The sequence below is a fragment of the Gopherus flavomarginatus genome, chromosome 25 (genome assembly GCF_025201925.1).
Source record: "Gopherus flavomarginatus isolate rGopFla2 chromosome 25, rGopFla2.mat.asm, whole genome shotgun sequence".
NCBI lineage: Eukaryota > Metazoa > Chordata > Testudines > Testudinidae > Gopherus > Gopherus flavomarginatus.
The window spans coordinates 13,818,401-13,839,046 of NC_066641.1; the positions used below are offsets into that span (position 1 = coordinate 13,818,401).

The 20,646-nt window shown below is 50.9% G+C and overlaps 2 protein-coding genes across 4 annotated transcripts; one reads left to right on the plus strand and one right to left on the minus strand.

The window, feature by feature from the left end:
• Positions 1–469: 469 nt before the first annotated feature.
• Positions 470–11,353, minus strand: NT5C3B (5'-nucleotidase, cytosolic IIIB). 3 transcript variants are annotated; one of them, XM_050934653.1, is made up of 9 exons: positions 11,241–11,353; positions 8,755–8,853; positions 8,010–8,079; positions 7,125–7,171; positions 6,484–6,569; positions 5,148–5,237; positions 2,777–2,939; positions 1,442–1,642; positions 470–975 (listed from the first exon to the last, which is right to left on the minus strand). In XM_050934653.1, exons 2-9 carry the CDS (start codon positions 8,821–8,823, stop codon positions 862–864), a joined length of 840 nt encoding a protein of 279 aa, XP_050790610.1. In that variant the 5' UTR covers positions 8,824–8,853; positions 11,241–11,353; the 3' UTR covers positions 470–861. The 3 variants fall into 3 exon arrangements, with proteins under 3 accessions (XP_050790610.1, XP_050790609.1, XP_050790611.1); XM_050934652.1 differs by lacking the exon at positions 11,241–11,353 and adding an exon at positions 10,343–10,451; XM_050934654.1 differs by lacking the exons at positions 8,755–8,853; positions 11,241–11,353 and adding an exon at positions 8,363–8,748.
• A 1,856-nt stretch (positions 11,354–13,209) lies between these two features.
• KLHL10 (kelch like family member 10) lies at positions 13,210–20,501 on the plus strand. Its single transcript, XM_050934614.1, has 4 exons — positions 13,210–13,695; positions 14,642–15,259; positions 17,332–17,481; positions 20,116–20,501. Exons 1-4 carry the CDS (start codon positions 13,276–13,278, stop codon positions 20,488–20,490), a joined length of 1,563 nt encoding a protein of 520 aa, XP_050790571.1. The 5' UTR covers positions 13,210–13,275; the 3' UTR covers positions 20,491–20,501.
• Positions 20,502–20,646: the final 145 nt, after the last annotated feature.

Consider the following 20,646-nt stretch of genomic DNA (forward strand, 5'->3'; position numbering starts at 1 on the left):
GTCCCACCCCTTTAAGCATCATTGCAGCTGCACAACCATCTCACAAACCCAACATGTTAATGTTCCAAGCGCCAAGCCCAGGCAGCCAGAATGTCCCCCAACCCGTATTTCCCACCTGCGCCCACCATGCTGTCTGAGTAGCTCCAGGCTAACAGGTCGGTCCACAGACAGGAGTGGGGCTTACGCCCTCTAAAATCATCTCTGGTCCCCTCTCCAGCCACCAGGGAGCAGTGACGCCCACGAACGTCCCAGTAGGTTGCAGGCAGAGGAAGCAGAGAACTGCCCAGGGGATTTGTAGGGTTTCCACAGCAAATTGCAGACACCTGTGCCCCCCAGCAGAGGACAGGCTGTAACTCTGCTATGCAGTCGAACCATGCAGCCGGAGTCCGGCCTGAATGCTCTGTGATGGACCCACAACAAACAGGTGCCCGCTCCCTGACAGAGGCGATTAGGCAGCAGAACTAACCCATTTAAACACGTTGGTCCCCAGCTCTGCAAGGGAGCTTTAATTCTGCACTGCTGTGACAGTCACCAGCCACACCGCCAGCCAAACGACGACCTTGCGTTAGTGGGTCTTGAACTTCCATGGGTTGGGACCCGAGCTGGGAGCAGCACCGTTTGGGGGCTGGGGTTTGAGCAGAGCCGCTTGGGGGCTGGGGTTTGAGTTGGGGCAAGCAGAGTGTTTCTCCAGCTCACCTCTCAACCCCAGGACTGACAAACAAAAGGGTATTTATAAAAGCCCAGGAGGGAGCTGGGAGGTTGGCGGGGGGACTCCCTCGTGGATTCAGATTGCCCTGACTGCCATGGGAAGCACGGTCCCAAGACACTATCCTGAGAGGCCGAAATCAGGATCCTGGGCTCTCAGTTCAGGTCTCCAAGGATGTAACAAAGGATCCCGTTGACCACGTCCAGAGTCTCATCCTTCTCCAGCACAATGTCATAGGCGTCCCGGTACTTTCCTCGTCGCTCATCCACCTGCAGAGCCGCCATGGGGTGAGGGCACAGGACAGGACGGCAACATTAGCAGCTGCGAATGAGCGCGGCCGGTTGCCAAGCTCAGAACTTCAGAAGCCCCATGAAAGCAGCGCTGGGGATTCAGGGCTGGTGAAAAGTACCCAACCAACAGCCCTAGAGGCAGCATCTCCAGAGCATGGGGTGTAGCTCTCCCCTCTGACCCCGGCACAGGAGTCCCGCCCGCCCGCCCACGGAGGGATGATCCATCCAGCTCAGCTGAGGGGTGAACAAGGGGGTCAGGTGTGGTGTGATGTGGAGACCTTTCCCGTGGGACCTGGACTGAGAACCCAGCAAACTCATTTCATACAGCATGCCAGATAGCACACTTCTCTTGCAGTACATAGGCTCCTCCCACCCGCACCCCCCCCCTCCCTCGAGAACGCTGGGAGGGCAGACAGCCTCCTGCAGCCTCTGCCCTCGCGCTCACCTTGTCGTTCAGGAATCCGACTGTGAGGACGTTCTCCACGTTGGGAACCCCGTCTGCCATGCTCAGGTCTCCCAGCGAGTCCCCCAGCAGGATGATGTTGGTCCTGCTGCTCAGCAGCTGGAAGTGCTCAGCCTTCTCCAGGACCGTGTTGTTCTTGTTGTAGGTGTGGATCAGCGGCTCTTTAAATCGTCTCAGGACGCCCTGCGCAGCAAAGGATGGACAGACAGACAGACAGGAGGATTTTTGAGGTGTCTCGAGGCTGAAGGAGCAACACTTCAGCGCGGTTTGCCCCTTTCTTAGAGATGCTCTTAGTGGAGCCAGGTGGAAAACCTACTGTCCCACACTCCCCAAGGGCCCTGCTCCAGAGCAATCCACCCCTTCGCTGGAGGGCTGCGCACAGGACCAGAGCCCTTCAGGACCACCCAGAGGTGGCATCTCTCCCTCTCCAAAGGGCTCCCAGGCCACCAGGGGAGCAAGGGACCAAGGGCCTAAGTCTCGGCCACTCAGGCCTCGTTCTGGCAGCATGAAGGGGCCTTTAACTGGGTGGAATCTGCCTTGTGCAGAAGGCTCTGATGCAAATGCTCTGCGGTGGCTGCAGTGTCAGGGGCGGATCGGGGACGTACTAGGGGCCAGGCTGGGGAGCAGCGAATGGGGCTATTCTCTGCTTCCCTGGCTCCACAGGGCGCGACAGGAAGCAAAGCGTAAGTCAGAGCAGCCCCAAGGCCCCTGGGTGGCCTCACAGACCAGGGAACCCCTAGGTGGCTAAAATCTCCTAACCCCTACATGCCCCCATGTCCACCCCAAGGGAGCCACTGGGAATCAGGCCCAACTTAGTGGGCTGTTTCCGGGGGTTTCATAGGTTTTAAGGATAATTATGGTAAGTTAACGCCCATCCTCCCACAGCGCTGCCCCCGCCCCCCCAAACACAGTATCATGGGCCTAGTGCCAAACCAGAGTGAAAGTGACTCGAAACAAAGCCAAGAGCAGCAGCCCATGTTCTCCTGCTGAGTTCAACACAGAAAGGAGACGAGCCAGGTAGATGCTTGTATATTGCATAACTTTTCCCCAGCCTCGTGAATGTAGGGCCGCCGGGCTCTCTCTCACTGTCTTCGCAGATGGGCCCTAGTCTGGCGTGCTACCGTAATACAGCTAATATAGATGGATTTGCATTCAAAGCAATTTCAGCACTAATAACTGGAACGGTTGCTGTGGTAACAAGGGGTGACATTTCCAATGGACAGATGGGTTTTAACCAAACGGGGCCCTCTCTAGATGCCCCCGGCCCCGCACTCGGGGCTAACATGACCCAAGAACGGGGCACATCGCGCAGCGCACCTTGTCATCAAAGTCCATGTAGTTGGCCACCACGTTGATGTTCGGGTGGAACACCTCGGCCTGCCGGAGGACCTCCTCCAGGACGTCGCCCACGCCGGCCGAGAAGATGAACAGGGGGATGTTGTGCTGGTGGAGTTGGTCAAAGAAGGTGTTAGCTCCATCCCTGAGGGAGGAGGGGGGAATGCACGTTACACAGAGTCACGAGAGTACCCTTCACCCCAGAGCACAAGCACGTCGCACTACCACCGTGCTGCAAGTGCTTTCATCCCCACTGGAGACTGGACACTCGGTGGGCAGGGACTGCTACATGCCCCAAGGCACCAGGGCGTTCCTTAAATCATGGCTCTGGTGGCAAGGTGCATAAACAACAACCTTTATCGATTATTTCTGCACTGTGGGTGAAATTCAAGCCTGCCCCAAAGGACCCCGCCACATCTACAGGGATTTAGCAGAGGTGTGGGGTTAATTTCACCCTCTATGGTGCGCACGTAACTCCCTGAACCTTGCCCCAAAGTGCATCAGGCTCCATGTAAAACCTGGGATGCATTCTCTGCAAATGACTTCTTCCTTGGTCGCAACAACAGCGTAAGCAGGGGTTGCTCCCCGAGCATTCTAGGCTGGATTTCAGACACCGGTTTTTCATCGATTCCAAGGCCAGGTCATGTGATGATCTAGTCTGACATGTAACACGGGCCAGAGAACTCCCCCCCAATCATTCCTAGAGCAGAGCTTTTAGAAACTCCTCTAAGCTCGATTTTCAAACGGTGCGTGCTGGAGACTCCCCCACGACCCTGGGGAAATTATTCCAGTGGAATGACCCTCTCTCTTAAAAACTGACACTTTGTTTCCAGCCCGAATCTGTCTCACTTCAGCTTCCAGCCCCTGAATGGTGTTAGACCTGCCTCTGCTAGACTGCAGAGCCCATTGTTAAACTGACAGCGCTCTGGTCTGGAAACGCTGACCAATACTTCAGCAGCTGTGGAAACTGAGGCACAGAGAAGGGACGTGGCTTGTCCGAGGTCGTAGGGGAAGGCAGCGTTAGAGCTGTCATCAGAGCCCAAGAGTCCCTGACCTCAGGTCCCTGGACAATGCAGCCTTCTACTGCCAGCCGTATAGATACTGGAATAATTACTGCTCTTCCCCCCGGAATCCATGACCATACAGCTCAGCTGGTCTGGAAAAGGAATTTAATCCTTAGGCAGCAAAGCTCCAAGGAAAGATGATGCCTGTTAAATCTATTGCACAGATGTACACCCAGCCAGTGCTCTCAGCGGACGGGGGGGCGGGGGGTAACACTCATCCCATGCTATTGCTCCCAACCGCAAATTACCTACAGGAAATATGGTCCTTGGCTTCCCCATAGGCTGTAAGAGAGACACTTCCAGGGAACAAAGCTCTGGATGTAACACTGGCCAGGCAGCTGGTGCGCTGTGACCCCTGCTCATCGCACTGATCAGACCTTGCGTTGTCTCTGTTGCAGCCACCTGTGGGCTCTTAGGTTGTAGGTTCTTGGCACAGGGAACATCTTATTGTTCTTTGCGCGTGTCCAGCCCCTAACACAATGGGGTCCTGATCCCCCCTTGGACCTCCACATGCTACCACAATACAGTAATCACAACAGATTGGGCACTGTACAAACGAGCAGTAGGTTTTTCCCTGTAGAATGCAGTTCCCTACTGAGATCAGAGACAGAAGCTCCGGCTTTCTTTGCACCAGAATAAATACCACGAATCGAACACAAATGCCACCCCGCTGGGCAGACTCTCAGCTGCTCCTGTGGGCTGAACACACGTAGTATCCGTGCCACACAAAAAGCTGCTGGGTTTCATCACTTTTGACTTTTCCAGGCAGACCACGGAGAGAGAAAAATCTTATCTGTAACAGATTGGCAGTGTTTGCCCACAAAACCCAGCTTCTTAGTCACTGATGATCCTGCCAGATTATGTTAAGTTGGCTCTGCCCACTCACTGATGCAAGGGGCTTGCTACCCTACTGGATTTATGGGAGGTGGGAGTGGACATCACAGGTGGGCAGAGCAGTTCTCAGGAAGGAACCCGAGGAGCAGCCAAGTATGCAGAAAAGGCTTCGGTTGGAGTTTGTGCTGTTGCATTTTGAGGGGGTACAGTTCTGGCCTGCCGCCCCTTAGGTGCCATGTCTGGAAAGGGTGAGGAAGCAACTTGCAGGCGGATTAGAGTTCTCAGAAGTCAGTTCAGTGCCTCCCTTTTTCTCTCTCTGACAAACCCAGGGGTCTGAACGGAATGAACAGGTGCCAGAACTCGAGAGAGCGCGACAGAGCCCTTGTGACGTGTGCTCTCACAGGGAAGGGACAGAGAGAGGACACAAGCTGCAGAGACCATCCCAAAACCCCTACCTGAGCATCACCTCGGATTCTCTGACGATCTTGGCTATGTCACTTTTCAAAATCTTCTGTTCCAACAGAAGGTTGTGGGCTTTGGTCCACCTGGAAACACATCTCAAAGTGACAGGGGTTCTCAAACTTTTGTACTGGTGACCCCTTTCACACGGCAAGCCTCTGAGTGTGACCCTCCTTATATATTAAAAACTCTTTTTTATATATTTAACACCATTATAAATGCTGGAGGAAAAGCGGGGTTCAGGGTGGAGGCTGACAGCTCGCGACCCCACCCCCAAGTAATAGCCTCGTGACCCCCGAGGGGTCCCAACCCCCAGTTTGAGAACCCTTGTTCTAGGATCTGACCTAGGGGAAATTACCAGAAGTCATGACCAAGACACCGCTCATCAGACTAACTGTTGTTTAAAGAGTTTCAACTTTCTCTCTGCTTCACACATAAGGCTTGTTATGGGTAGGAGGCTGCCTGGGGAAGGCTGATAGGACTTACTTAATCGATGCATTTTATTGTGTCCACCACCAGGGTACCTGGGCACCCAACACAAATGTCCAACTTGCCCTGTTTTTTCTCCAGGACTCCTCAATGCAGCCACTGGTGATCTATTACCAGGGACTGATGATCAGAGCTGGAAAATAACCCAGCCCAAAATACCAGGCCCTTTGGGATCCCTTTCGTGGAGGGTGTGAGAGCAGGGCAGCGAAACTCCAGCTGTGCCAGATGCACCATCGCTGGGGTGGGGAATAATGAAACCCACAAGGAAGAAAGGAAAGGGAAGAAACTGGTGTTTCCTTCTCAGACACAAAAGCCACAGGCTCACTTCTGACAGCTGCATTTTCAAAGAGCAGTCGGTCGCTGCTATATCCCGCGCTCAAAGGGGACCTACTCTCCCTTGCATCCTTTTCTTATCAGGAACGTTACTTCCAGAGCTGCAAGTCTGCACCTAAATCTTCTGGATCCAACAAATCCACTGAGATCTCATGAAGCCAGATCATGATGGCACTGCGACTGCCACATGCTAAGGCAGTTTGCATCCGAGTTAACAATACAAGAGAGAGAAACCTGCTCCTCCCTCTCCATGTGCTCCTTGCTATTGCTGTGTGTCCACAGCACTGCCACTCTGTAACTGGATCTACCAGGCTCGATCCTGGCCATATGACCAGAAAGGATGCTTCATGCCCTTGGAGAAAAGGGAAGACGGACTATCACTAAACTGTACTTCCGCTGCACAGTGAGTTTTGCTATGCAGGGGACTCAGGGGACTGAATTCCTCCCTCTCTTCTTGCTTACCCACTTATTTTCGAGCTCACGAAATTAGTTCCTCAGACAGTCACTCACCATTCCACCATGAGGGGACGTTTTTCTTCCATGGTCTGGTTGGGGTCAATTTCAATGGGATAGTAATAGTGCAGTAGGTCTTTTAACTAGAACATTTGATGGGTTTAGACAGAAAATGCAGTGAACAGTTAAGGGCATCGAAAAAGAGACTTTAACAACAAGCAAGTAGAGTATTTGCAGAATTCACGAATGCATCACAGCTTAAAAATAAAACCCTAAATTGTTCATGAAACAACTGAGTATTGTGGTAATTTCACGGGGTCCCAAGGGAAATATTTCATACTGCTCTAGGAATCAACCTGAGTGTCAGCAAGGTTAAATTGTTCTAGACAGAGATTAATGTCCTTTGCTCACTATTTATCACTGTTCTCTTTGACATGAAATGCCCAAGCTTGGATGTGGTGACAGGTTTGTAAAACTTCCCTTGAACTCCGACAAGTGCTCCCATATCTGAAATGCTGTTTGGAAACGTGTTCTGTTCTCTTTGCTGTCAAGGGGTCACGTCTGCCCCAGGGCTGTGTTCTAACCCAGTCTCTAGTGTCCCCAGGGAGCCCACCCCTAGCAGGAGCAGCAGCGTGGGAGCAGCAGCCTGGGCTGTACATAGCGCCAAAAGAGATGCAGTCTGATAGTACTAAACATACCTTCTTCCTGCCTTCTTCGCTAATGACTCGGCTGTTATCTAGGATATCTGGAAAGACATAAACAGCCACTTACCAACCCCAGGAAAACATACGAGGGCCCTTTCCAAATCCCACAGAAAGACCAGAGTCAACACTTGCAAAAATGACAAGTGATTTTGGGTGCCACAATTTCTGGATGCCAACTTGAGACATTTGACAGGCGCCTCCCTTTCAGAGGGCAGGTGCTCAGCATTTCCTGAAAATCAGGACCCATTAGGGCCTCTCTCCGAAGGAGGAATAGAACAAAGTGCACGAGGGAACTTTTCGTGCGTAGCAACAGGGTCAGCACAGACACTAGCCTAGTGCAGGGTACATTTACCCCCAGGTTTAAGTGTTCGTGTAGACCAGCCCCGAGGGGGGGAGTTGAGGGAAGAAAGGGGCTTGGGAGGGGGCTCTGAGCACAGCAGGTGGTAGGAAGGAAAGTGGTGGGAAGGATGCAGCAGTGAGTAAAGAGCCAGGGAGGTGCAGGAGGAGAAGAGAGCAGCCATGCAGGCTGGGGCACAGTCAGGCATAGCCCGGAAGGGGAGGAGGAAGCAGAGAAGGGGGCTGTGGGGGTGGGGTGGAGCAATGAGATAGGAGGGTGATCTGCACAGCGGCATTTTGGATGGGGTGGGGGAGGCGGAGCAATCAGTATGAGAGACGGCCAAGCTACGGAGCAGAGTTTCGGCAGCAGAAGGGACTGTATCAAGAGAAACGGTTGGAGAGGAGAATGCCAGGGCTCAGCAACAGCCCGTGGGTGTGGGTGTGACAGGTGCAGGTGAGACAGAAGTTACAAGACTGGGCCACGGAGACACGAGCAAGGAACAGAAGCTCTGAACTGATGGACATAGCGTTCGTTCGACTCACTGTGTGAAGTGGGGCATCGTCGTCCGTTAAATCCAAACCTGCTGAGAGTCATGTCGAAGTCCGAAATGACCTGAAGGACATAAGGAGGGGGGGAAAGGACAATATCTGAAACTGATCCAGCATGTTGTGCTTTGAGAGGCGCAAGGGGAAGGGTGTGGGCAGCAGGGGCCTGTATTTCTCCTGCAGCAGGAGCGGGTCTTCCCCAGAGAAGACCAGGAAGAGTCCCGAGCAGGGAGGCAGAGTCTGGGCCACAGTTCTACTCCCAGCTTCGACACAGGTGCCTTCTTAAGACTTGGGACCCCACCCAGCCATGCCTGTTTCCCCATCTGCACAAAAGGGCCCTGGTGATTTACCTCCTGGCAGAGGGCGCAGTGCAGACTGGCTCATACATAGAGAGCCCCAAGCAGCTGAACACAAAAGGAGGGGCTGTGGTCAGGGTGCCGGCCTGGACTCAGGAGAACCAGGTTCCAGTCCCTGCTCCTCCCCAGACAAGTCACTCGGTCTCTGTGTCCCACATACGTTCAGTGGAGGTAAGAGCATCTCCCGACCTCACACGGGCACTGTCAAGATAATGGCCTTGTTGCAAGGCACTCGCATACTATGGAAATGGAGGTACACAAGTGCCGTAAATAGCTGATGGGTTCCGCACAAACTGGGGGTGTTGTTATCCCCCCCCCACTGCCACGGCAGTGCTGAAATATCCCACAGGAATGGGCTGCAAACTCCTGACCGCACAGCTCAGAACCTGCAGTTTGTCTGTTCCCTCTTTCCTGAGCGCTGAGATGACACGCTGCACGTGCTCGGGACTTTTCATGAGGACCGTCACCTTCTCCAGTTCAGGAACCTGCAGGCACAGATTGATTCGGAGGAAGGGGTCAGTGCTACGAGACAGGCCCCAGCACGGTCAGTATTTGCTGGCCCGGTTTCCACGCAGGTTACCAAACGCCCTCTCACCCCGCAGTGCAATAAGGAGCATTTCTCTCCTCCAGGGACCAATGCAGGAGGCAGAAAATCAGCTCCTTAGAGATGACGCCACAGGGTCCCAATCAGTTCTTCCATGTTAAACTGGCTCCACTGATAAGCCAAAGAGAAATTTCTCTACCTCTGGTCTTGAAAACCCTGTTGGATTTACCAGCCATGAACAATTTCGCCCCTGATCCTGCAGCTCCTGAAGTTGTACGTTCAGAGCCTTCCCTAGTTGCTCTGCTGCTGTCCCAGGACAAAGAGAGCCCCGGCTGACTCTCCCATAGCGAGGTGGGCTCTGTGGGGCTACGGGAGGCAGCATACGAGAATCAAAGACTCTGGGAAGCAGAAATGCTGGGGAACATGGCATCTCTCTGCCTGTCACTTCTCTAACCACAACTGCACCAACATGCTTACTGGTTTGATGGGTGGCCCTTGCTCAGCAGTGGCCCTGGCAGCCCATACAGACACTGAGTCTTCCCACTGGAGCTCAGTTCCAGCCGGCTGCCGGGGTCCACACTGCACCTGTGGCTGGAGAACCAAACTGGACTGTTAGCTGCTGGGGGAACCTTGGCCAGCAGTGTCTGCACCACGACAACCACCCTGGCTAACACCACTGTGCTGCACCGAGCAGCTGGGCGCTAGGCAGGACGCAGCGTCCATCCCGCAGCATGGGGGTGCGTGTGGGGCACCCAGTGCCAGAGACGAGGGCCCCTTCTGCGCAGGGGAACCCTGAAATCAGTGACACTGGCGGCTTCCATTCATTATAACAACACGCCCTGCCCCACTCTCTGCCTTCTCCCACACTCGGGCTCTGCTCCCCTCACGCTTCCCCTACCTACCCCAACCCACCTCTCCAGTGTTCCCCCATGCCCTGCTCCCCCTGTGCGCCTCCAACCCCCAGTGCTCCCTCTCCCCATGCACCCCCAACCCCCAGTGCTCCCCCCACTGCCCTTCCCCCAGTGCTCCCCTATGCCCTGCTCCCCCTGTGCACCTCCAACCCCCAGTGCTCCCCCTCCCCATGCACCCCCAACCCCCAGTACTCCCCCCACTGCCCCTCCTCCAGTGCTCCCCTATGCCCCACTCCTCCTGTGCGCCTCCAACCCCCAGTGCTCCCCCTGCCCATGCACCACCAACCCCCAGTGCTCCCCCTGCCCCTCCCCCAGTGCTTCCCTATGCTCCGCTCCCCCTGTGCGCCTCCAACCCCCAGTGCTCCCCTATGTCCTGCTCCCACCCTCCGTGCACCCCAACCCCCAGTGCTCCCCCCACTGCCCCTCCCCCAGTGCTCCCCTATGCTCTGCTCCCACCCTCCGTGCACCCCCAACCCCCAGCACCCCCCCCTGCCAAGGGAGCCCCCCAGCCCCTCTCACCATCGCGGCTCCGGCTCCCCTCGCCTAGGAAACAGAAACTGACGCGCCGGAGCCGCGGCCAGGACGCGAGGGGAGGAGCCGGACTGCGGGGGGGCTGGATCCGGATTGGGGGCGGGGCTGGTAGTTTAAACTCTGGGGCCGGGGTTAGAGTTGTGGGGAAGTCTTGGGGAGCTGAGTGTGGGGGTCTGTTAGGTAATGGAGTGGGACTGCGTTAAGATTGGGGGGCTGGGTGTGGGGGCCTGTTAGGCTAGGGGGTGGGACTGCATTAGGATTGGGGGCTGGGTGTGGGGCTGGGGGTCTGTTAGGCTAGGGAGTGGGACTGCGTTAGAATTAGGAGGCTGGGTGTGGGGGTCTGTTTGGCTAGGGGGTGGGACTGCATTAGAATTGGGGGCTGGGTGTGGGGCTGGGGGTCTGTTAGGCTAGGGGGTGGGACTGCATTAGGATTGGGGGCTGGGTGTGGGGCTGGGGGGTCTGTTAGGCTAGGGGGTGGGACTGCATTAGGATTGGGGGCTGGGTGTGGGGCTGGGGGTCTGTTAGGCTAGGGGGCGGGACTGTGTTAGGATTGGGGGGGGGCTGGGAGTCAGGATGCAAGAGCTGCTGCGTTGAGGGCCCGGGCTCATGGGGGGAGGGGGCTGAGCTGGATCTTCTCCGTCACTGCAGGACATCCCAGCTGTGGCTCTCAGTGACCCTGTCCCCTGGGAACAGCCCCGTTCAGCCCCTGAGGCTGCTGGGCTGGCATCACCCAGTGTATCTTCCAGTGCAGGGAGGGCTGGGGCTGGCTGCAGAAAGCTGATCTTGTGCGATATAGGGCCCAGCCGGCCAGGAGCTCCCACACCATCACTGCAGTTAGAGGCCGCCCATTGCAGGTGCTCACTCCCACACCTGCTCAGGCCCTCACCTGTCACAAGGTTCACTTCCAGCAGGATCTCCCACTTTCCCATTGCCCACAAACAGCAGCGAGACTGTACATCATTCCCAGAACAAACACAGCAGGCAACTGCTGCAACTCAGGGCCTGTCACAGGCCCATGCTGTTTTTAGCTGGCACGAGCCCAGGCTATTACAATGAGTGCTAGAAGGTCACTCACTAGAAGCGCTTGTAGTTAAGTTATTAAAAACAGTCAAAAGACAGGAAACTGAACATTAAGGCAATCAGCTCTTATCTCACAACACCAAAAGTAAAACCGAGTCATGCTGAAAACTGCCTCTGAACTTCCTGCAACGCAACCCTAAATAACATCATTGCACTAAACTGAAAAAGAAAAAAAAAGCCAACTGCATTTTTAGTTGCTTCCATTCACAGATCTCAAAGCACTTTACAAACAATAGTGAATCCTTACAAATCCTCAGTAACGTGCTTTTTTCATTGCCCATATTACTTACTGATGGGTATGTTGAGGCTCAGAGAGAAGTGACTTGTCCAAGGTCAGACAGTGAGTCAGAGGCAAAGTCAGGAACTGACTCCTAATGCCTGTTCTGGCCTCCTGCAGGACTCTACTGCCCCTCCAGCTAGCAATCCAGCAGGTGAGACACCAGGCAGAATCAGGTGAGCTTGACTCCTGGCTCTGTCACTGACACTTGTAGCATTAAGCAAGCCACTTAAGCTCTGTGCTGTAGCTTTCCCATCTGTAAAATGGGCATAATAATGGTTAAGAAGCTCCAGATAGAGTAAAACTGTCTCTGTAGATGTCATTATGCAATCCCACAAGGCTGAGAGTCATTGCTCGGTCTCTCTGAAACATCAGATATATTCAGAATTCAAACTCCATGTAGCTGTGCTGCCAGGCAAGCAGAAGCAGTGGGAGGGGGCCCCTTTTCCAAGGCAGAGATGCAAATATAAGTCGCCAAACAAGTTATCATTGCAGCCGGCCCCACGGATTTAGGGCAACTGTCCCAGCTGCTGCTAAGTGCAGGAAAGGTTCTAGAACCCGGCCCTGTCAGTGATCTCATTATCAGGCAGTTCTGGAACTTCTGGGCTAAATACGCATTTCAAAGAACATGTAGGAGGGGGAAGGAGAAAGCCCAGTAGCGCCTCGGAGAGGAGCTTCTTCTGCTGTCTCCAGGCTTACGGACATGGATGACACCTCGGCTTCAGCGGGGTACTCCCACCCCCACATGGAGAGAAAGATGAGTGCCATGGCCTGCACAGTCTTCAACGAGCTTCGACTGGAAGGGAAACTCTGTGACGTGGTCATCAAAGTCAATGGCTTAGAGTTCAATGCCCACAAGAACATCCTATGTAGCTGCAGTTCCTACTTTAGGTCAGTGCTTGAAGCAAGCCAAGCAAGGGAACAGACTCAGTAGCTGCTTGCTTGTCTATCGTAATTGTTTTAAAATGGATTTGGGGTGGACGGAAGCCCTGGAACTGGCATCCATTGTCTAGCCAAAGTCCCGATAATGGCCTAGAAACCAGTATCAGGCCACAGTCTAATATTTAACCATAGCCCTGGAAACTAGTGTCCAGAATGTATCCACAGAGCAGGAACAGCATGGGAAGGGCCATTCTGGGATTCCCTACACTGCCCTGCCAAGATGCCTGGCTTCCTCCCACATAAGCCAGAGGAGATTTCAGTTTCCCTCCATTGTTTCTGCTGCAACAAGGCAGCCAGTCATTCTGCGGCTACTTATCCCCTAGGAACTCTCCCCAAGGCCCCAACTCATTTAACACAGGCCAACAAGCCAATCAGATGTTGGTCACTATCCTGTAGTCAGATTTAAAACCCAAGGTGAAAAGGTCCACCCTGCCATTGCTCATCCCTGAGTCATCTATCCACCTGGAGTGTGAGCTGGTGAAGAAGGGATGTATACGTAAAACAGTAGATTTTGTGTAGGCCGTTTGGTTAAAGTGTCGCTTCCTTTTCCAGGGCTTTGTTTACCAGTGGCTGGAACAACACAGAGAAGAGAGTGTATAATATCCCTGGCATTTCCCCGGACATGATGAAGCTAATTATTGAGTATGCCTATACTAGGACAGTCCCAGTCACTGCTGACAACGTGGAGCGGCTGCTGGCTGCAGCAGACCAGTTCAACATAATGGGCATTGTCAGGGGGTGCTGCGAGTTCTTAAAGTCTCAGCTGTGCTTGGAAAACTGCATTGGCATCTGCAAGTTCACAGAGTACTACCACTGCCCGGACCTGCGGCAGACGGCCTACATGTTCATCCTGCATAACTTTGAGGAAATGGTAAAGGTGTCTACGGAGTTTCTAGAGCTCTCGGTCAATGAGTTTAAAGACATCATTGAAAAGGACGAACTCAACGTGAAACAAGAAGATGCAGTGTTCGAGGCCATTCTCAAATGGATTTCCCATGAGCCCCAAACCAGGAAACAGTACATTTCAGTCTTGCTGCCTAAGGTCAGGTTTCTGCTGGTTTTCTCTCATGCCTGCTAAACAGTGGTGGGTGGCACTGAAAGGGGCTAGAGTAGCAGCTCCTCAAACTGAAGTTAGTTCACAGGAATGTATAACAGATAGTGGCTGTGCAAAGATTTTGCCACACTCAAGCTAGCTAGGCCCCAATCCTGTAACCAGATCCCTGTGAGGGGAGTCCACAGAGCTTCGCACAAGCATGGGGGCTGACCAGGATAGCAGCAAATAATTGCCAAGGAGCCAGAGGCTGTGGAGGGGGAAAGCTGGACTGTGGTACCAAGAATTTTTCTTCAAACCAAGGAAATTAAATCCCCCCCAAAACTTAGTTAACACAGTGTTAAGATTGCCCAGTGGTGCCTTGTGCCTTTCCAAAATGCTGAGGGGCTGACTTAAACCTCTGAGACCCAGGAGAAAACAAGATAATATGGATTAACCCCCCGCCTTGCAATCTTAATTTAGCCTCCCACCAGAGCCCAGACACACCAATCACACACTCTAGCACTCTATCCTCATGGGTAGATTCACAGACTCTAGGACTGGAAGGGACCTCGAGAGGTCATCGAGTCCAGTCCCCTGCCCTCATGGCAGGACCAAATACTGTCTAGACCATCCCTGATAGACATTTATCTAACCTGCTTTTAAATATCTCCAGAGATGGAGATTCCACAACCTCCCTAGGCAATTTATTCCAGTGTTTAACCACGCTGACAGTTAGGAACTTTTTCTTAATGTCCAACCTAAATCTCCCTTGCTGCAGTGTAAGCCCATTGCTTCTTGTTCTATCATTAGAACACATGAGCATTGTGGGATAAAGGCCAACGCGAGTTCCTTGCTAAGGCAACACTAAGGTTTAGGACAAGCAAAACCACCCGGAGACGGCTCTCCTGACCGCCGACCCTCCATCTTGATTCCTGCCTTCCCTTTGCCTTTCCAGGTTCGACTAGCGCTGATGCACGCTGAGTATTTTATGAACAATGTTAAGATGCACGACTATGTAAAGGACAGTGAGGAATGCAAACCTGTCATCATAAATGCACTGAAAGCCATGTATGATCTCAACATGAATGGCCCCTCAAGTTCCGATTTCACCAACCCGCTCACGAGGCCTCGCCTGCCCTACGCAATTTTGTTTGCTATTGGTGGATGGAGCGGGGGTAGCCCGACCAATGCCATTGAAACGTATGACGCCCGGGCAGATAGATGGGTGAATGTCACGTGTCAGCAGGAAAGCCCCCGTGCTTACCATGGTGCTGCCTATTTAAAAGGTTACGTCTATATCATTGGAGGATTCGACAGTGTGGACTATTTTAATAGCGTCAAACGGTTTGACCCACTTAAGAAAACATGGCACCAGGTTGCTCCCATGCATTCGAGACGCTGCTACGTGAGTGTCACCGTTCTTAACAACTTCATCTATGCCATGGGAGGATTCGACGGCTACGTGCGGCTCAACACAGCAGAACGGTACAAGCCAGAGACAAACCAGTGGACGCTGATTGCACCCATGCACGAACAGAGAAGTGATGCGAGCGCCACCACGCTGTATGGAAAGGTAAAAAGGACTTGAGCTTACGGAATGCAGCTGCTGCCATAGCCCTCCCCTCTGGTGAGCTAGAGAGCCGCCATCTGTAGCTTGGGAGCGTTAAAGAGTGCATGTTGTAATAGTCGCCTATAGAATCACTGGGATTTACTGGAATGCAGAAGGAACCGAGGCCAGCACACACATCCTGCAAAGCCCCCAGATCAAAAACAACATCTTAACACTAAGGCCTGGTCTACCTACTTAGGTCGACCCAGAAATGTCGCTTAGGGGTGTGGAAAATGCACACTTCCGAGAGACGTGGTTAAGCTGATCTAAGCTGCGGCATAGAGACCACTAGATCCATGGAAGAATTCTTCCATCAATGTAGCTGCTGCCTCTCTTGAGGGTGGAGTAACTGCTGTGATGGAAAAAACCCTTCTGTTGCTGTAGCACATCTACACTGCACGGCTGCAGCAGCGCACCTGCAGTGCTGCATGTGTGCTGCTGTGGTGTCTGCAGTGTAGACAAACCCTAAGATACAGCACCATATATTGATGGAGGTGCTATCTGTGCCCATAAGTCCAATAGCCTGGACAGTCATTACTCTTTGCATTAGGGTAGGGGCCTCAGCTGAAGGTCCCATTGTGCTAAGCACCACCAACTGACCATCTCAATAGATAAGGCAAAGGGAGGAAGGGGAAGCAAGAGGCCTGTAAAGGGAAGGTGGTTTGCCTAGTCACCCTGCAGCTCAGTGGCAGAGCTGGGACTAGAACCCAGGTCCAGAGCAAAATTCTGCTTTTGAGCTACAACTGTTGATTTCAGGAGTTGTAGAGATGTGGTCTGGAGATACAAGCTGGCCACTGCTTGTTAATCTTCTTTCATAAGCTTCTCCAATTACAAACTTTGGAAAAATACAAACGTAAGCATGAAGAGGAAACAGGAGCAAAGGTACCTTTTGTAGCCGCTCCCCTTCTCTGAACGTAGCTGATGAAATCAGTGTCCCAGGACTGACGTGAGCACTCCCACGGACGCCCAGGTGTGGTTAGGATGCCCAAAGCTAGTAGATGGGAGAGAGACTTACTCTGCATGTGCTAATATTGAGTTAATATTTTTTCCTGTTATAGAGCGATGCATGCAAAAATCTGTTATTAGAGCAAGAACTGCTCACACAATTCCAGTACAATTTTAAATGCAAACATATTTTGTATTTGGTATATTTGCTAGAGACAGGCATGTGGCAAGATGATTTTTTTTTTAATTACTCTGTAGAAGTTAAATGTTTTCAGGATTTAAAAAAAAGTGGAACTAATGCAGCTCAGGATCCTAGAGGCCAGAGTCGTACTGAGACTGCATAACACAGAGCAGGGGACACTAGGAATCAGGAATGCTGGGCTGTAATTCAACTCGTCCATTGATTCAGCGGCTCATCACCAGTCTGTTTTCCCTGGTTATGGCAGGCTCTTGGAGGGGGAGAGGAGGCCTATGACGTATATTTGTGATGAGCTTTGAAAATCTTTCTGAAAGGAGCTGTAGCAGTGGAAAGTGTAACAGACACGCCCACTGGACTGGTGATCAATCTGTCACTCTCCACTTCCCAACTAACCCTTTAGACCCTGGTACGACAGACCTTGGCTGTCCAAGAACAGAAGGGCACGAACATACAAATGTGGAAATTTGAATAGGGGACTGCAACCTCTTACTCTTGCTGTTCAGCTAGAGCAGCGGTTCTCAACCTTTCGTACTGGTGACCCCTTTCACGCAGCAAGCCTCTGAGTGTGACCTCCCCTTATAAATATATAAAAAAGTGTTTTTAATTTAACACTTTTTTTAACACAAATTTTTAATTTTAAATAGGGTGGAGGTTGACAGCTCGCAACCCCCATGTAATAATTTCCTGACCTCGAGGTGTCCCGAACTCCCTGAGCTAGAGGATTCCTAGTACTTCTATAGAACTCCCATCTCAAGAAACAGAAGTCCAAACTCAGTTCCTCCGCAGTCCATTTGCATTAACCCTGGCCCAAGAAAAGAGGATAATCCAAAACAGAATAGGATCATTTCATTTCCCCCCCACAAATAGAAATATTGTAATCTTTTTAAAACAGGTCTATATATGTGGTGGGTTCAATGGAAATGAATGCCTATTCACAGCTGAAGCATATGATGCTAAGACAAACCAGTGGACGCTAATTGCACCAATGAGAAGCAGAAGAAGTGGAATAGGAGTAATAGCTTACGGAGAACACGTCTATGCGGTAAGGTGACAGCTGTTGGCTTTCATTATGGTGGATGTACGTGTGGCTTTCACTCCAGTTAAAGTGCTGGAGCAGTACTTATACATTTCATTTACTCTCTGTCTACAGGTGAGATTTCAAGAGGCAAGGTTGAGCAAAAATGAATGAATCACTTATTGAGAAGGGGCAGAATAAAATGCATTTTTCCTCTATTTAAAACATAAGAACGGACAGACTGGGTCAGACTATAGGTCCGTCTAGCCCAGTACCCTGTTTACTGACAGTGGCCAATGCCTGGTGCCCCCGAGGAAATGAACAGAAATGGGAATCATCGAATGATCCATCCCCTGCCGCCCATCCCCAGCTTCTGGCAAACCGAGGCTAGGACCCCATCCCTGCCCATCTGGGCTAATAGCCATTGATGATCCTCCATGAACGTATCTAGTTCTTTTTTGAACCCTGTAACAGTCTTGGCCTTCACACCATCCTCTGGCAAGGAGTTCCACAGACTGACTGTGCATTGTTTGAAAAAATACTTCCTTTTGTTTGTTTTAAACCTGCTGTCTATTAATTTCATTTGGTGATCCCTAGTTCTTGTGTTATGACAAGGAGTAAATAACACTTATTTACTTTCTCCACACCAGTCATGATTTTAGACCTCTATCATCTCCCCCCTTAGTCAACTCTTGTCCAAGCTGAACAGTCCCAGTCTTATAAATCTCTCCTCATATGGTAGCCGCTTCATACCTCTAAAAAAAGTTTTGAAATGATTTTAACAGCTATAGCTTTGAAATAAAGTTTGGCAGAGAATTAGCCCTGATGGAGAAATGTCTTTCATGGTCCTACTGACGACATTTAACAGGTCCAATACCTTGAGAAATGCTGTTCTTGGATGTTCCCTACTCAGTCTTTATTTCTAACCAGTGTCATGAGCAATAGGCTACCTCTGTACACAGGACTGTCCCTAGCAGGGTGCGGGCCCAGGAGCCCCACTCCACCCTGTCACCCAAGCCCCCGCCCTACCCTACCTCCTTCCGGCTTTCACCACCTTCCCCAAGCAACACTAGGAGCTGGCAGGGCGGGCTGGCTCACTCGCTGCTGCCAGCACCAGGCCCCCTGCTAACCCCCCATGGTGCCCTGGATCCTGTGTCCCAAAGCATGGGGCTCCCCAAAATGCAGAGTGGTTGCCTTGGTTCATCCTATGGCCGGGATGGCTCTGACTGTACATATACAGCATACAGAGGAAAGCTATCTCAATGCTGGTGCAGCTGTTAAGGTGGGAATTGAGGGAGGCACATGCAGTGAACATGCAGAAGAACCTCAGAGTTACAAACAGACCAGTGAACCACACACCTCATTTGGAACCGGAAGTACACAATCAGGCAGCAGCAGAGACAAAAAAAACCAAAACACCAAATACAGTAGAGTACTGTGTTAAATGTAAATTACTAAAAGAAAATAAAGGGAAAGCAGCGTTTTTCTTCTATATGGTTGTTTCAAAGCTGCGTTAAGTCAATGTTCAGTTGTAAACTTTTGAAAGAACCACCATGTTTTGTTAAGAGTTAAGAACTACCTGCATTCCTGAGGTGTCATAACTCTGAGGTTCCTCTTGCTTCAGTGAATTAAATGTGCACTCATCAGCTACTCACATTTTCATGGAATAGGGTCTTCTCATTCTCCTTAGGCATTTAGTTCCAGATTAGGACTTTTGCACTAAGTTATACTCATCCCTTTGTGTACATTCAGTAAGATCAATATCCTCAAATACAATATAAAAGTTTACCTATAACCTTAGATGCAGGTGTAGAATGTGGTATACAATGAAGAGAACATTTTTACAACATACCCCAGATGAACAACCTAGAGGAAATGAAAGTTTAGAATATGAATGTCTCCTAAATTCATAGGTAACTACTCTATTCAGCTGTCTCATTCCCCAAAATTTCACCTCAAATAGGCTGTGCACATAAGTCATGTTTATAGCTCACCTGTTTAACCTCCAGTAACATCTAAGGAGGTGATGGAGCTGAGAAAGGTTGGTACTGACAGTTATTGAAATAAATATCCAAGAGAATTTATAATGAAGTCAGAAAGATAATGGAGTATTTCAAACAGGCATCAATTGTGACAAGATGTTACACATATCCAACGTTGTAGAAAACGGAATTGTACTGTTTGAGAAATAATGCAACGTAATTTGGAATACTGTTATATGCAAAAGGGGCAAAGTTAATGTTGCACTTGGAACCTTATTTGTTATTTCCCCACTTTGAACGCTTGACCTCACAACCTTACAATTCTCATGTAATTTTTAAGTGAATTTTGGATTATTTCTACTTAACTCATAACATCCTGTGCCTTTGCCTCCTTTAGATGTAAGAGTGTAAAATGTGACTATTCCAATAAACATTTTTGGCAGTTAGATTTTACCATAACTAGAAAGAACCAAGTAGTAGCCTGCAGTAAGTGAACATGCAGAATTAAGGGTCTGATTTTCAGAAGTGCTGAATACTCATACTTCTAGACAATGAAGCTGAATATGCACAGAATTTGGCCTACTGAATATACATGAGTCCTAAACCCATTTAACATTTCAGCCACCTAATGCAGGCTCTTCCTCAGCTAGTAAACTCCATATTTCTTTGATGTCTACAGGTAGGAGGCTTTGACGGCGCCAACCGTCTTCGGAGTGCAGAAGCCTACAATCCAGTTGCCAACACCTGGCGTACAATCCCAACCATGTTTAATCCCCGTAGTAATTTTGGCATTGAAGTGGTGGATGACCTTCTGTTTGTGGTGGGTGGCTTTAATGGTTTCACTACCACATTCAATGTTGAATGTTATGATGAAAAGACTGATGAGTGGTATGATGCCCATGACATGAGCATATACCGTAGTGCTTTGAGCTGCTGTGTGGTGACAGGACTAGCCAATGTTGGGGAGTATGCTGCCAGACGAGACAACTTTATAGGATTATCACAGCGAGATGAAGTCAAATACTCCTCTTCGACAAGTACCCTACCTGTATGAATAGCTCCACTTAGCTAATAAAGTCTTCTAAGCAAGAACTGTATGTATTTACTTTTTAAAATAAAAGCAACTGGATACAAACTCACAGGAATAATCAGTACTGGAAATTGTTTCATTCAGTGGAGCCAGACATCTATAATTTACAAACAGGGATTA

What these genes read in the sequence shown, in the direction of transcription:
- NT5C3B (XM_050934652.1), bottom strand. An exon ending in ACGATGCCCCACTTCACACA is followed by an intron (nt 7,172 to 8,009) that starts GTGAGTCGAACG and finishes ATGTCTTTCCAG; the next exon opens with ATATCCTAGATAACAGCCGA. An exon ending in CGTCCCCTCATGGTGGAATG is followed by an intron (nt 5,238 to 6,483) that starts GTGAGTGACTGT and finishes ATGTGTTTCCAG; the next exon opens with GTGGACCAAAGCCCACAACC.
- KLHL10 (XM_050934614.1), top strand. Translation starts at nt 13,276, where the DNA reads ATGATGAAGCTAATTATTGAGTATGCCTATACTAGGACAGTCCCAGTC. An exon ending in CCACCACGCTGTATGGAAAG is followed by an intron (nt 15,260 to 17,331) that starts GTAAAAAGGACT and finishes TTTTTAAAACAG; the next exon opens with GTCTATATATGTGGTGGGTT. An exon ending in ACGGAGAACACGTCTATGCG is followed by an intron (nt 17,482 to 20,115) that starts GTAAGGTGACAG and finishes TGATGTCTACAG; the next exon opens with GTAGGAGGCTTTGACGGCGC.